This window comes from Ursus maritimus, unplaced genomic scaffold (assembly GCF_017311325.1).
Source record: "Ursus maritimus isolate PB19 unplaced genomic scaffold, ASM1731132v1 scaffold_17, whole genome shotgun sequence".
In the NCBI taxonomy this organism is placed as follows: domain Eukaryota; kingdom Metazoa; phylum Chordata; class Mammalia; order Carnivora; family Ursidae; genus Ursus; species Ursus maritimus.
Genome location: NW_024424119.1, coordinates 27,724,337 through 27,740,185, shown reverse-complemented (window position 1 = coordinate 27,740,185; position 15,849 = coordinate 27,724,337). Strand labels below are relative to the sequence as shown.

General features: G+C 40.6%; 1 protein-coding gene across 4 annotated transcripts in view; it reads right to left on the bottom strand.

Moving 5' to 3' along the window:
- The window catches only part of NCBP1 (nuclear cap binding protein subunit 1), a 37,645-nt gene extending 21,813 nt beyond the window's left edge, over positions 1-15,832 (bottom strand). Inside the window, exons 1-8 of one of the 4 annotated variants that reach the window (XM_040631638.1) lie at positions 15,389-15,832; positions 8,996-9,084; positions 8,316-8,416; positions 6,067-6,223; positions 3,802-3,909; positions 3,343-3,464; positions 1,771-1,840; positions 891-1,106 (exon numbers count right to left, since the gene is read on the bottom strand). In XM_040631638.1, the coding sequence (XP_040487572.1) occupies positions 891-1,106; positions 1,771-1,840; positions 3,343-3,464; positions 3,802-3,909; positions 6,067-6,223; positions 8,316-8,416; positions 8,996-9,084; positions 15,389-15,422 (897 nt within the window). In that variant the 5' untranslated portion in view covers positions 15,423-15,832. Of the gene's footprint in view, positions 1-890; positions 1,107-1,770; positions 1,841-3,342; positions 3,465-3,801; positions 3,910-6,066; positions 6,224-8,286; positions 8,421-8,995; positions 9,085-15,388 lie in introns of those variants that run through there. The other 3 variants (XM_040631641.1, XM_040631639.1, XM_040631642.1) reach the window with 3 other exon arrangements.
- Between the last annotated feature and the right edge of the window lie 17 nt (positions 15,833-15,849).

The following is a 15,849-nucleotide window of genomic DNA, read 5'->3' as shown; positions in this document are numbered from 1 at the left end:
GCTCCACCCCAGGACCCTGAGACCATGACCTGAGCCGAAATCAAGAGTCAGATGCTTAACCGACTGAGCCACCCAGGGCTGCTAAAAATATTTTATAGTATTTAAAAAAACAATTATACAGTATGAATAAGACGACAAGCTGGAAGGGTTAGAGAGAGATGGATAATCTCAAAAACTGGTTATTTTCTGGGGCGCCTGGGTGGCTCAGTGGGTTAAGCGTCTGCCTTCGGCTCAGGGCGTGATCCCGGGGTCCTGGGATTGAGCCTGGCGTCGGGCTCCCTGCTCAGTGGGGAGCCTACTTCTCCCTCTCCCTCTGCCACACCCCCTGGCTCGTACTCACTCTCTCTCTCAGATAAATATATAAAATCTTAAAAAAACCAAAAAACATACCAAAAACCCCAAAACACCAAAACCAAAACAAAACCCCCCAAAGCTGGGTGTTTTTCTTAACAAAAAAATTTAAAAAACAGTTTAATTAATAACAGTTAAAATTATTGAGCACTCATGTGTCACATACTGTTCTATGCATTTTATGTTTTAGTAATTCAATCCTCATTAGAACGTACTTTTATTATTATTCCATTATGGAACTAAGGTAGAGAGGAACGTACGTCTCAAGATCATACAGCGAGGATCTGACTAAACCAGGAGGAAGCCTCAGACCAGCCTGGCTGCTGAACCTACTGCACACTGAACTCGCACTCTCCTTCCACGTGCTGAACAGAATTGCTTGCATAATGAGGTTAAACTGTTCACTTCACTGCTGTTGGTCCTCTCAGGTAATAAAGCACTTGAAATTAAAATGTATCACAAGCATTATTCAAACAAGATTAAGCCACGAGCACGATGCAGTACAGCCCTCTGACAGGGGCTCGTAGTTGGTCGCATACCTCGGGATCATCCGTGTAATCAAACATTCTGAAGATGACCCGTGGCATCGGGTACACCGAATCTTCTGTGTGAGGAGGTGGCGTGAAAGGAGGCAGATTGTGCTGCAGGGCTTCGCAGAGGATGCTGTCAAAGGCAAGATAAGGTCTTAGGATGTGCCGCTCCTGCCAGCGATCCTTTTTCAATTTCTGAATCTGGGCCCACAGGCAATCTAAATACTAAAGACAAATTAATTTTTAATAATTTATATATTTGGAGGTCATAAATTAACACTTTGACTACATAAACCAAAAACCATTACCTTGTAAAATATAGGATACAAAAGTAAGCTAGTTTGCAACTGAATATAGTACAAAGGAACGGTGCTAAGTTTTTGTTTTTAATTAGTTTATGAAGTCTACCTGTCTGAGGCTGTTACACTTAACATTTCCAAACTGGGCATTTAAATAAAAAATAATTACATCTGGATTCCCACAGAAAAGGGAATGCTTTGATTACATTCTAACACTTATTAAAAATCCACCAATGCCAGGGTGCCTGGGTGGCTCAGTCGGTTAAAGTGTCTGACTCTTGATTTCGGCTCAGGTCATGATCTTGGGGTTGGGAGATCAAGCCCCATGTTGGGATCCATGCTCAGCATGGAGTCTGCTGGAGATCCTCCCTCCCTCTCCCTCTGCCTGACCACCCCCCCGCCCCTGCTCATGCATATGCTCTCTCAAATAAATAAATAAAATTAAAAAAAAACCCCACTACACACCTAGAGCTATGAGGAGCCGGACCCCTGATACGAAATGTGGAAAACTAGCTAACGTATATAAAAGGGATGATCTGTGTCAGAGATAAGAACCTACTCGAGAGCTGCCTGTGCTTCTATCAATTTACCTCTTCTTGCGGATGTGGTTTCTCAGCAGTCCATACTTGTAACATGGGCACGTGTGTCTTCTGGCGTCTTCTAAACATAAAAATGAAAATCTACACTTAGGTTTTTAACAACACGAAGAGATGTTCAGTTGCTTCATAATAAATAAAATGCAAATTAAAGCTGTAAAATAACAATTTTTACCTATCAGATTGGTAGATATCACACGTTTTGATAATGTATTAGAATGCTGAAATGTGGGCAAATATGCAATTTCAAACACTGATGGCAGAGGGGCTAACTGATGTCATCTCTTTAGAGGAGATGTGGAAGAGTATAATCTCTCTGGAAGGCGATTTGACTAAGTCTATCAAAATTAAAATTGTTAAGACACTTCAACCCAGCAACCCCATTTCTAAAAACTCCCACTCTCCACACATACATTTGCACACGTACACAAAGACATACACATAAGGATATCAGTGAAGCACTGTTTACGCTACCAAAGACTGGAAATAATCTGTTTACCAACAAGGGACTCGTTAAGAAATTACGGTATGTTAGAAGAGTGGAATACTGTACAGCTGTTAAAAAAGAATGAGGCCGGCCTATATACTTTTATGCAATAAATCCAAGTACATTAAGTGGGGGGAAAAAAGCAAGTGAAGAACAGTATGCACACTTAACTACCATGTGTATGAAAAAGGGAAAGGACATATACTCAAATGCTAGAATATTCATATTCTTTCGTTTTTTTCTTTTGCAAACATCCACATTTTAAAAAGAACTAGTACACTTTCAAAAACATAGAAACATTAAAGAGTTTTATCATTTAAAAGTAGCTTAAGAACAAAGATTTTTATCTTTAGATTTCTCACAGCTTTATTTGTAACTGACTAGCAATATCCAAACAAGTTACCTACTAATAGAATACGAAACTTATAACAAAATTATTCTGAAAAAACTTAATGGGCCACAAAACCATTACCATGCTGCTGGTTAACTGCTAAATTTATGAACAAGCCCTACTGTTAGTATTATACCTAATAAGACAAACCAAGTTTTTACGCCCACTTGGAAGAAATGGGAATAGGAGGATATGAGACTATTTTAACTGAAATGTGTCACATTACTCAAGAAGTATGGGCTGGGTGGAAGAGCCACTGTTTTAAGGACTTGCTTTAGGATTAGTTTACATGAAATAAATACATTGTATGTGCTAAACCTCTCTAATACTGTGATTCAGTAGGTCTGCAGGTTGGGGCTGGAGCACATTTAAGAACCATGGGTGACTCCATGCACACTACGATTTGAGAACCACTGTGGGAGGATAGAAGATATTTTACGACTTCGCCAATATGTACCAAAGCAGCTTAAAAGGAGCTATGTCACCAATTACTTCGCACCAGCAAAGTAAGCAAACATTTGATTACTCTGAGGTCTCAGTAAATTACAAGAGTAGGGGAACGAAGTTACTTAGAGGAAGCAATAGGGAACTCCACAGCTTATCTTCGAGAAATGAAACTGACACAGTAGTACTAACAGATAAAATACACATTTATCATATCAGTAAGAACTATGAGCTGTATCCTTACTTAAGATAGCTTTCAGTGTTGGCAAAGATGCGGTCCATCTCTGCATCTTTCTTTTCGTACAACTCCTTTCCAACCCAGGGCAAAGACGACAGAAACGCGTAAACATACCAATCTCGCCGCACCTGAAGAATTTTTAAAAAGGCAAATTTAAAATATGTGCTGGTTAATTTTCATTCATATTGTATTTATTTTTGAATGAAATCCTATGGAGGCTAAAGTAAGACAGCTGGCTCAATCAGAGCATTTCTACCTTGTATTACTTTTACTTTTATTAGAATCATTTGAATTAACATACAGATATCAAGAGAACCCACCACTCCAGCAGTCGACTTAGCCTGCAGATACTAAGAATTTATAGTGCGATAATCTGTTATCCTTCGGTTTTGATGACTAAAAGACCACCAGGTGAAAACCTCCTAGTACTGTATGGACAAGACTCAGCATAAGGGGTTTTCTTACCTGAGGTACATCTTCTTCCTGAGTTACGCTTACAAAATTTTCAAACATAGCAACCATGGATGGGGCAGCAATGACGTGACAATTCACAAGATCAGATAAAAAACGGACCTGTAAGGGAAAACAATTTCTATTAAATCTAAATGTAATATAATCACACAACAGGCAATCCTGTAACGAGTGAAACCACAGGTCTGAAAAACTACCCCTCAAGGTCGAATCTAGCCTGCTGCCTGTTTTTCTCTTGCATAGCCTGTGAACTAAGAGTGCTTCTGGATAGGTGATGCTTGAGAAAAATCCAAGAGTATTTCATGATTTATACAAATCATATGAAATTAAATTTAAGTGCCCACAAATAAACGTGTATTGGGACACAGCACGCTCACTCATTTATACATCGTCTACGGCTGCTTTTGTTCTATGACAGCAGAGCTGAGTAGCTGTGACAGAAACCGTGCGAAGGACAGGAATCTGCATTTACAGGTTCCCATTCCATAGAGCTACCTCCACCTATCATCTTCTTTTCTGTTCTCTGTGAAAACATTTTCATTGGGCTACAGAAATGGAAATTTCTGAGCAGGTGTCTGTTGGATGTCCTTTGTGTGCCACTGCTAAGCACTATTAGAGTCCCTGTCATGTGGGAGCTCACAGCCTAGTGGCACGAGCATCATCTCAACCCAAATGACTCCTATACTAGAAAGTAAAGAAAAAGTGCTCTAGGAACAGTGATAAAGGGAATAGGGGAAAGCCTCATAAAGGAGGTAACACCTGGACTGGGTCATAAAGGATGAGTGGAGAGCAATAAGACTATCCTAGGCAGAAGGGTTCAAAAAGATGTGTTCAGCCTTCTGCAAGTAATTGTGATATAGCTGGAGGGTATTTGGGAGGCAAGGAAAGAGAAACAGATTGGGGCAATCATAAAAGGTCAGTATGGAGTCTGGACTTAATCTTACAGCCTGACTGGTGTCTAACTTTTCTGGTAATATACTCAGTAAAAGAATTTGATCACATACCTCCAACGATCTGTGATATAAATAAACATAAATATCATACTTAAATAGGTCTATATGATATACACTGGCCCACTGTCAATCTATGTGTTACATATTAGTAAGGCTTATTAATCCCATTTTCATTTAAGATAAGTATTTACTTCCGCTCACCCAGTTAATCATCTTGTGCACAGGCTTTTAAGACCACTCTAGAGAACGGGAATGAACTGGGGTTTGTGATCCATAACCAACAAGAGCAGAGCGAGTTACAGAAAGACCAGTCTGGTGCCACAGAAGATACAGTGAAAGGCAGAGAATCTGGGTGCAAAAGGGATCAGTTAAGAGGCTGTTTTATAAGATGAGGAGGAAGGGAGCGCCTGGCTGGGTTAGTTAGTAGGGCATGAGACTCTGGATCTTGGGAGTCAGGAGTTCAAGCCCCATGATGGGCATAGTACTTACTTACACACAAAAAATTAAAAAGCACGAGGAGGAAGGTATGAACTATGCCAGAGGCCCTGGAGACAAAAGAAAGGGGACAGACCAGAGAGCAACTTAGGAGGGAGAAGTGACAGAACTTGAGGACTGCTTACAGGGTAAGGGGGCAAAGGGAAGAGAAATATTAACACTCAGGTCCCTAGATGGGTTATGCAGTAGACAGCAGACCCTGTGTGTGGCTTGGGGAGAAGACAGAATGATGCATTACTTTTAGCGACTTGCAGGCAAGATATCTTAAGGCTATCCAGGTAGTATTTGGAACACAGGTCTGGAGCCCAGCAGAAAGGCTGAAACAGAACATTCGGATAATCGACTTGTCAGGAAGGGGGTCGTGTCACCCAAATAAAGATGGTTTATAATGCAATGAGAGAGAATGAGAGTGCTTCAGGGGAGAGTGTTTAAAGTAAAGTGAGGACAGAATCCTGGGAAACACATAATGTAAGGGGTAAAGGAAGATGACCCAGTAAAAGCAGACAGCGGAATAGAAGGGAGGTGGCAGCAGCAGGAGGTCCTGAAACAGTGGTGCTGCAGAAATCCACAGACAAAAAAGGAGTATAAAGCAGCACATGCTACAGGAAGGTCAACCAGGATTTAGAGTGAAAGGAAGCCACTGGATTTGGTAATGAGCTCTTGGTACCTTTAGTGAGAATGGTTTCAGAAGAGCAGCTACTGTGGTGAGTGGGGAACTATACTTCAGAAGAACAGATAAATTCCTTGGTTGTAGCTCACTTCTGCCCTCCGTCCCAGCACTAAGTCATAATATACCAAAAAAGGAACTTACCAAATACACAGCTTCATTGTAATTGTTTGCTTTCAATGATTCCTTAAGTTGTCGAATCATAGCTTCTACAAACTCTCCACCAAAGTTGTAATTCCTGGCATTCAGCAGTCCAACTAATGTTGTATAAATTGTCAATTTCTCAGGTAACAGGCGTGCACTGATTTGAGAACCCAGTACAAGAAAACCCCAAAACAACAGTATTATGTTAAGTTGCTCAATTCTATATTATATAAATCTTTTATCATTTTACTAATATTGGAACAGGTTTACTTTGAGCTATATTTAAAAGTTTTTTTTTTTTTTAAGGATTTTACTTATTTGAGAGACAGAGAGAGAGCACGAGCAGGGGAAAAGGCAGAGGGAGTGGGAGAAGCAGACTCCCTGCTGAGCAGGGAGCCAAACGCAGGGCTCAATCCCAGGACCCTGGGATCATGACCTGATGTGAAGGCAGATGCTTAACCGACCGAGCCACCAAGGTGCCCCATACTTTCAGCTATATTTTTAAAACTACTCTCGAAAAGGCATAAATGCTGAGAAGAGTTGCAGACATGAGCCCTGCAATTTTTCATTTTAATTCTAATTAATCCAAGAATTAAGAAAGTAAAACAGTTTAATTATAAAGTTATCAAACTAAAATAAATATAACTAACACTAGACCAGTTTTTCTTCCAATGTGTTTAGTGAACTCTAAGAGCAGTTCTACAGAAAATGTTTCCACGGTAAAATGTCTGGGGAACGCCAGGTGAAACAAGTTTCTTTAATACAGAATCATTAAGGGGGAGATGGAACATTCACCATTTCTGAACTTAGCCAACCAAATGTTACAGGATCAGAACTCCACTTTCAGAAACACTAGCCTAGTTGCTTAGAAAAAATTCAGAACTAAAACCTCTTCCAGCTAAGTTCCTATCAGTTAAATTGCTGACTGTCAACATGCTACTTGGACATAGTAAGATTTCTTTACATCCCAGGTAGCTTACTCCAGGGGTGTTAATTTTCATTAAAGTTATTTGAAAAGCAGGGAAGAGAATTACAGTAACAAACCTTTGGGAAAAGCAAATTTTTCCTAAATGCTTCCTAATTTAGGTAGCTTTTAGAAATTCTTTCAAAAAGAAAAGCAAATAGGAGCTCATGATAAGCCAGACTCTCTTACACATTCTGTGTTTTCCTGAGGTGCCTAGCAGAGTGGTAGGGACAATTTAGGTTTTAAAAAAAAAATACTTGCCCTGAGAGTAACTGTCCTCTCCACCCCCAAAGCCATGGTTTCCATCACAGTTTCAGCATAAATCTCCTCTATTCTAATAAATGCTTTCAAAACAGAAGGCACCTTATCACTACAGCAAAATATTTTTTCTTGAGTCATTTCTTAGTCTAAGGACAGGTCTTCCCGAATATGAACTGGATTTCTTTTAAAAACTGGAACTCAAATTACTCGTACTTCATGAGAGGTTAAAATGAAATCAACTGACAGCTATGATTTGTGTGTACATTTTTAAATTTCAAAAATGAGCTGTAAGCATTAACATTATTTAATTAAATATTTGAAATAACTTAAAAGTCAACTTCATATCTGAAATTTTAAAATACCTCAAAATTTATAATTTCACGTACAGTACAAAGACCCCTTGTATCCAAAAGTTGTAACCATTTCTTTGCAAAGCATACAGTTCAGAGTGATCAATGTCCATCTGACAGATGAGAAAGCCTGGATTGTTAATTCCACCATTGGGAGAGGCTGTTTCATGCTTTCATATGAGACTTTTCCCATTTTAATTTACTCACAGATTAAATAATGATATTTGTTCTAGCTAACCTAACTCAAAGAAAGATTATGCCTAGTAATAGCTTCAAAAGCTTCTTCAGTCTTCTGAGAAGGACTACTATTCAACTGACCAGTTCCCAAATTTTTTTTGGTACTACTGGTTAAAAATACACATTAAACTCTATATGTTATGCTTAAAAGAAAAATCTCTGAGTGTGAAAAGTGTCTACTTTCTCACTTAAAAATTGTCAACTCAAATTGATTCTAAGGTTCCAAGAAACAAAATGTAAGGAAAATGCTTAATTTTAGTCCTATTTATCTTTAAGAAAAAAAGAGTTCACCAAAGGTCATTTCGTTTGTATAAATTTCCCATTAGAAGAAAAGCTAATGAAATATGGAACGTAAACACATCTTTTGAACATTCCCGAAGCATTTAAGAGTAGATAATACATTATCACCTGGATTCATAAATCTTTTGCATACATACACTGTACAAAGAAGCCTTAAGATCTTGCTCTTGTAGTTAGGAAGATCAGCTTCTAAAACACCTGCCAAGCCTTCTAGGTTGCTCTCCAGAGAGCAGGCACTCTGTAGAGGACAGCATAGTAAATATCTGTTAAGTACTCAGCAATTAGCGAGTTAAAATTTTCTATGTGGTCATAAAAAAAAGTTAAAGCCTTATATACATAAGGCACTATGACAGGTTTAATATAAATCAATTCAGGTATTGTTCTTTAGAAATCCATAAAAAGAGAATGAATGAAATTTTAAAAACAAGCAGTCTAAAGCAGCAGGATAAGAATTAGAAATGGGAAGACATCAGCTCTCTGGTATCTCTGTATCTGATTCACTTAATATTATGACTCAGAACAAATTAGGTGTCCAGGTGTCCAGGACTCATTTAGCTCTTCATTTATAAACTGAGAGGATTATTCCTGAAGGTCTCTTCTAAGACTCATACGCATGTTCTATGAAGATTACTAAAAACATTTAACTCTCAATTATCTGCATCCCAAGGGTTTAAAATGAATTTACTTTGGGATACAGATGCATGGCATTAGCAGTTTCACCTAAAACTTAGATCACCAAGTTTCAGCTACAGAAATGAATCAAGCACAGTCAACTACAACCCTAAGCCCATCACAGTCTGCGCTATTTGGCACATACCTTTTCTCCTACTTTGCATATTAACGATTCCAAATGATCTTCAGTTTCATTGGCGTCAGAGGTCTTTCTCCTTTTGTGAGGCTGTCCCCCTGTTTCAACAATGTAAAAAAATTAACATGACGTGATGAATCCACTATCACAAATTGTATTTAACTTTTTAAATACTATTATCTCTTTCCTACCAGAAACCCTACTTTTTACACACAGGAGAAGCTCTTAACTGACCCACCCCCTCTCTGACTGGGCTAGCTAGATTCACCAAAGGTCTCCATACCCAGGGACATTATAGTAACTCCAAGAAGCATTTGTTATGTTCAGTTTGGTGTGAAAAGTGCCCCACAAAGCTGTGCAATGCAGCAGCCCTGTCCACTTCTGGGGATAGATAGAAACGCTGCTTACAACATCCTAACCACTAGTAGTTAGAATATCCTCTGGAACACTCCTGTACTGCTACTGCCATTCTTTAGACTGAATTGTTCACTGATCTTCAGGTGCTTGGTCCTAAAGCCTCTTATTGCCAATAGTACTCATTATTCTAGTAATGAAAATTACGATGTAAACTGATGCAATATGGGTATAAAACCAAGTCGAATGCTTTGGAAAGACTTGTCGAAAAAAAAAGGAGGAAAACTTCAGAAGATGGGAAAGGGAGCATAAAACATTAGGATTCCTCACTAATTTCACAAGTTTCTGAACTTTCAGCTCTTCAGACTCTTATTAATCATCTCCTACCATTTTGTTTAAAACCTTAATACACACACTTTATATTCTATTGTGGAATAACCTACAGCTTGAATTTTTAAAATTAATAGTGTTAAGTGTGGAACATGATACTGTTGATAAACACAATGTTGGCTACTCTCCCAATATAATTCAATTTTGACTTCCACCAATTAGATTATTAGGACAGCATGTGGACAAGGAAGCAATACTCTGTAACAGTGCTAGGGATCCGCATTAATAATGAAAATCTGCAGTTGGATATAGGATTACCCAGGAGTAAGTTAAATATAACCTCAATCTTCTCCAGACTTGTATAGCCAAAGGAACTGTGAGCCATTTTTATAGAATTCATAGTCACTTACTTGACACTGTAACATCTGGCTTGAAATATATGGTGATTCTCATAAAACAGCACTCCACTATTCTAAGCTTGAGTGTTAAAAGTCTCTTCAATGACTGAAATGATCTTCAAGTACCACTTGAACTTAAGGTGAATAAAACCAATCTATTACTATCCAGAAAGGACCAGATGGAAGTACTATAAAGGGCCACAGGGTAAAGCACTGTGTGCTTTGACCCTGACCCCTTGTTATCATTATGAAATGGCTTGAATAATAAATGAATATAGTTTTGAGAGGATAATGACATAAAAAAATATAACACACATTGCAGTGTGACACAGCTGAGATGTATTCCTAGAGATTCCAGCCCATGTAAAGTGGACATGTGTGACACAGTGGAATCAGTGACCTTGATTCTCAAGTATGCATCAAACCTACATCACAGGACCTATAAAGATTCCACCACCCAAACAGCCAAATTTGACACAAAGGTCTTCTATTTCCAGGATTTAGTCACTGAAAAAAAAACAGCATAGTCAACGCACTGTTTATATAAGCTGTCAGCCAGGATGTTAAATACCCTTCTCCTGGGGCAGTGGTTCTTAACTGGGTAAGGTTTTGCCCCCGCCAGGGGCTATGTGACAATCTCTGGAGACATTTTTAGTTGTCACAACTGGGGGAGTACTACTGGCACCCAGTGGGTAGAGGCCACGGATTCTGCTAAACACACTACATTGCACAGGACAGCTCCCAACAACAAAGAATAATCTAGCCTGAAATGTCAACAATGCTGATGCTGAGCAACTCTGTCTAGAAAGCAAAATATACTAATAGTGTTCTTCAGAACCAGATTCTGTTAAGGTTGCGAAACTGCAGATGGTGAAAAACGAGCTGAATGAAAGCAGTTTTTTCTTTTTTATTATCGTTTTTTAAACTTTAACTACCATTCCCTTCTTTCTGGCCCATCTACTCCGCCAACCCTTTATTTCACATCTCACCCTCCACATCCTCCCTAAATTAACTCTCCAGCTGGCTTGTTCCCAAATCAATTTGGAATCATACCCCAGTGTCTAAAGCACCCTCCCAGACCCTCTTGTAACCTAGAAAAGGAGAAAATAATGCTGGAGAGAAGGTAGGATTTCTGAAGAAAACCTAGAAAATCCAAAGACATAGTCCTCCCTGAACTGCAACTCTTATTTTCTTTCTTCCCATTCTGACTGTAAGAAAGCACAAGTTTTGTTTGGAGAATGGGAGGAGGCAGAAAGTATTAAGAAGATATGCCCCACTCTCACCTGATATCTGAGAGGATATGAAGGAGGGGTGGTAAAATTATAGACACATCTGAACTCATGACAGTAACAAGATATTGAACTCAGAAAAGAACCTCAGTACACAGAATAAAGCACCTTCATTAAGAATTAAATTTTGGGAATTAGCTGTTTTCACATAGCCTCAAGAAAACCTATCTATGGTAGCTCCCAAAGCAAAAATGGATTTTATATTAAATGTAACTACGCAGAGGTTTTACAATATAGATTCAAGTTACATATTGCCACTTCAGTCTGACACCCACCCTTGGCGAGTATAGGAGAGAGAAACAGAAACAAGTCTTTATTAAAACCCATTTGTGGGGTGCCTGGGTGGCTCCGAGGGTTGAGCATCTGACTCTTAGTTTCTGCTTGGGTCATGATCTCAGGGTCATGAGATAGAGCCCCCACATCAGGCTCCGCACTGGGCATGGAGTTTGCTTGAGATTCTGTCTCTTCCTCTGCCCTTCCCCAGCTTGTATGCGCACACTCTCTCTCAAATAAATAAATAAATCTTAAAAAACAAAACAAAACAAACCCCAAAAACCATTTGAAAGGATCTTCATACACCAGTAATTTCTCCCTTGTAAGGTGATCCTAACTTTATATGGATATACTGTACCACATCTTATACTCTTAATTATTATAAAAAACCACAAACTGGAAAACAAAGACCAACCCTATAAAAAAGAAAGTAAAGTAGCAAAACCAACCAGGTAAAAGCGAAAAGTAAAGTACCTTGATCTTGAAGATTTAAAGCAGAGGGGACCATCACACCCGAAACAAACTATACTCTTCCTTACAAATCCCTTCACTTCTAATCATTTTTTGTATAGTTAAGTTAAAAAAGTAGTCACAGTCTAAAAGATAAGGACCTAATTCTAAGTAGCTTGAAAAGGGGTTAATATGGGTTTTTGGCAAAGGTTATGGATAATATAAATAAATACTTTCTTAGAAGAACAAAATAAGCCATGTACTGAACAGCTATTATATGTATATCCTATAATAACTGAAAAGCTTCAGAGACAGTCTTAAGGGATTCTAAGAAATGAGTTAGATTTAGCACTGGACCAGTATCCACACACAGGCTAATTTCCCATTTAGGATTTCCCTTTCCTTCTCTATAAACTGAACTCCACTCCAGCTGAACGAGATTGGTAGTCTCCTAACTTATTTCCCTGGATCCTGATACTCTAGTCTGACCAAGAGATATAATTTTAAAAGTGCCCTCTATGAGCTGAGCCCCTACTACCTCTCTAATCTTAGTTCTTACAACTTCCCCCAGCCCCACCCCTCCAGCTCTGCTCCAGGGACACTGGCCTCCCTGACTTCTGTGAACAGGACAGGAATGCTCCAGCCTGAAGTCCTTTGCACTCGTGGTTCCCTTTTCTTAGACCACTGCTTTTCCCCACACAGCCACCTGGTTTGCTCCCTTACTTCCTGCAAGTCTGATCAGATGCCGTTCTCAGTGAGGCCTTCCCTGATCGACCCACACAAAACAGCAAATCCACCTCGCCAAGGGTCTCTACCCCTTCACCCAGTTTTATTTTTCTCCATAGCACTTACCACCATTTGATACACTATATTTTATTTGATTATGTTCTGTCTGTAAAAGGGAGGCTTGACCTTTACACTGTCCACTACTGTACTGACAGTAGTTAGGACAGTGCCTGGCACTGTTAAGTATTTGTTGAATAAATGATTATATCTTGTCAAGCATATGGAAAGTCATAACAGCCAGTGACTGATAAGAGTTGACAACAATCCAGAAATGCTCAGATGTATCAACTTAATTACGACTATTAGAATTCAGCCTATTTATTTATTAAAATATTTTATTTATTTATTTGACAGAGAAAGAGGCAGCAAGAAAGGGAACACAAGCAGAGGGAGTGGGAGAGGGAGAGCAGGCTTCCCGCTGAGCAGGGAGCCCGATGCGGGGCTCAACCCCAGAACACTGGGATCATGACCTGAGCCGAAGGCAGACATTTAACGACGGCCACCCAGGCGCCCCAGATTTCAGCCTATTTTAAAACAGCCTTCTATAACATTTAAACGTCTAATATTTCAGATATTAAAAAAAATTTATAGATGCTTAACTAAAATATTCAGATTACTGTTTAGGGTAAACCCCAGCTGATTGCTACCCAAGCTGTGGCAATTATTAAATTGCAATACTAAATTATTCACCAGAGTAAACTTCAATTAACTCATTTTTCTTCTTTTTTTCTTATTTATTCTAAGGTTCCTGCATCAAGATCCAAATGGACGTGATTTACTGGCCAGCTGGTATTAAAAGAAACTGACTCCCAAGAAAGTTATGCCCCATCACAAGAGCAAAAGCAGAAGTTGTTTTCTACACATTCACATTCAATTTTCCAGGTTGCCCTCTGGAAACATATTCTCTCCCTTTAAGGGTGCCCTAGAAGGGAGAAGAGTGGAGAAAAGAAAGTATGAGAAAAGCAAGAAAATGGGAAGAACTTTAAAAGACTCAAGTTCCCTAAACCTCAAGCAATCACTTCAAGCGTATTAGTTTTTGATTAATCCAATTCAAAGCATATGAAACTGTTTTCTGTGCCCTGTATGTCCGTTATACAAAAAAACCTCATGTGTTGGGCAAAAAAAAAAAAAAAAAAAAAAATCAAGGCCTGCAGCATAGTAATACTTGGGTAGTGAAGAGAAGAACTCTGGACTTGCTTTCACCGGTGTCTGGGCACTGCAAGCTATGTCTCCATGTTTATCACACTAAAACTCTGGATGCTTAGGTATCAGATACGATGAACTAGAATATCCTCTCAAGCCATTCCCCAGCAGAGATCTGATGTTTCATTGTTAAAACTAAAGAAATACGATTCTGCTCCTACTCCCAAATGCCCCAAAATTCAAGGACAAGAAAATGTCAGTGAAGAAAATTAACTAAATAAAAAATTTTCTTCCGTATTTTTTCTTACATCGTTGACATCTGCCAATGTTTGTCAGCTCTTAAGCATTAGCAGATGATAAATAAATATCATGATGAGATATGTTACATGTATTAACTCACTTAACCCTCACAAAAGTGAGAAGAGGTATGTATCACTTCACTTTCTACATTACAGACCTGACAGAATCTGGGCAAGATCAGGAAGTAATGGTAGAGTCTAGCTTTGAACTTAAACCCTCTGATTCCAGTCTGGCCTCTTAACCACTACACCACACTCTTTTTAAAGAACAATATGCTAGAATATAGTAACAGAATTACTCAGTTTCTTCCTTTTGTGGTGGATGTATGTTTTTGACGGACTTCTGTAATGCAAGCATCTTTTTCCTGTTTTTAACTAGCAAAATTATCCTTGGTTTTACGGTGGCAACACCATGATCCCCTGGAGCGCAAACCATCCAAATGGAGTAGAGAACCCCTGATCTCGGTCCCTAAGAGCCCTCCAGTTAGTTTTCCAGCACTCTTCCCTTCATGAGGGAAATACACTTGCAGCTAGTTCAAAATCTAACGTTAACAACGTGCAGCTGTTTATTAGTGACCTCGTGAGTGTGGGTAACATTTCTTTCCTTGCAGCGTGAAAGAAGGCAAATCAACGGATGATGGGTACAGCAGAGCTCAGACTGGGATTCATCAGATCTCCCACCCACCGCTTTGTTCCTCCCCTTCTGAGAACCCTTTGCAGGTGCGCTCTGAGGGTCAAAACGAAACACTGGGACTAGTGGGTACCTGTCACTGTGCCCAAGAGGTGGTCCGCACAGATCCAGGTGTACTTCCCTACTCGGCGGTACTAAGGACCAAATCCTGAAGAGTCCTTAGGGACCAGAGGTCCACCAGGCCGACGACTAAAGGGAGTCGGGGCGGGGGAAAGCGGGGGCTTTTTAGAAGTCGCCCGACCACATTCTCGCTCTTCCTGCCTGGTTCCCCGAACGCTGCCGGGCTGTGTGTGGGGGGAGGGCTTCCCATCCCTTTCCTCGAGTCCCCAGGACCTCGGCCCCCGCGTGGGCGCGGCCTCGGCCTCGGCGGTCGGGCCAAGGGCACTCACCGTCGTTCTCGTCGCTGTGCCGCCGCCGCGACATGCCGCACGCCGGGGAGCTGCCGAGCTGAGCGAGGCCGGGCGGGAAGCGCGGCAGGAACTGTCGGGCCGCCGGCCGGTGCGGGGACAGCGACGAGGCGCGCGCAGGGGCCGGCGCGCAGGCGCACTAGCTCGCGACCGGTGCGGAAGCGCAGACAGGAAAGGCGGCCGGTGGGCTTGGCGGGCTCGGGAGCCGGAGGGCCGGCGTCTGGAAGCTCACCAGGCCGAGGGCGTTCAGTCCACACGCAACCGCCCCCTCGGGCTTCCTCCGCCTCTCGGCTGCTTCCTCCTCCCGCCTTTCGCGCTAAGTCCTTCCGGTGACACGCGGAAAGCACCGCCTCTTCAGCCCGCCTGAGGCCGCCGGCCACGAGCCAAATCTGGCGCCTGCTGGTCCACCAGGCACACTGGAGTCCCCGCCTCAACTTCAGAAC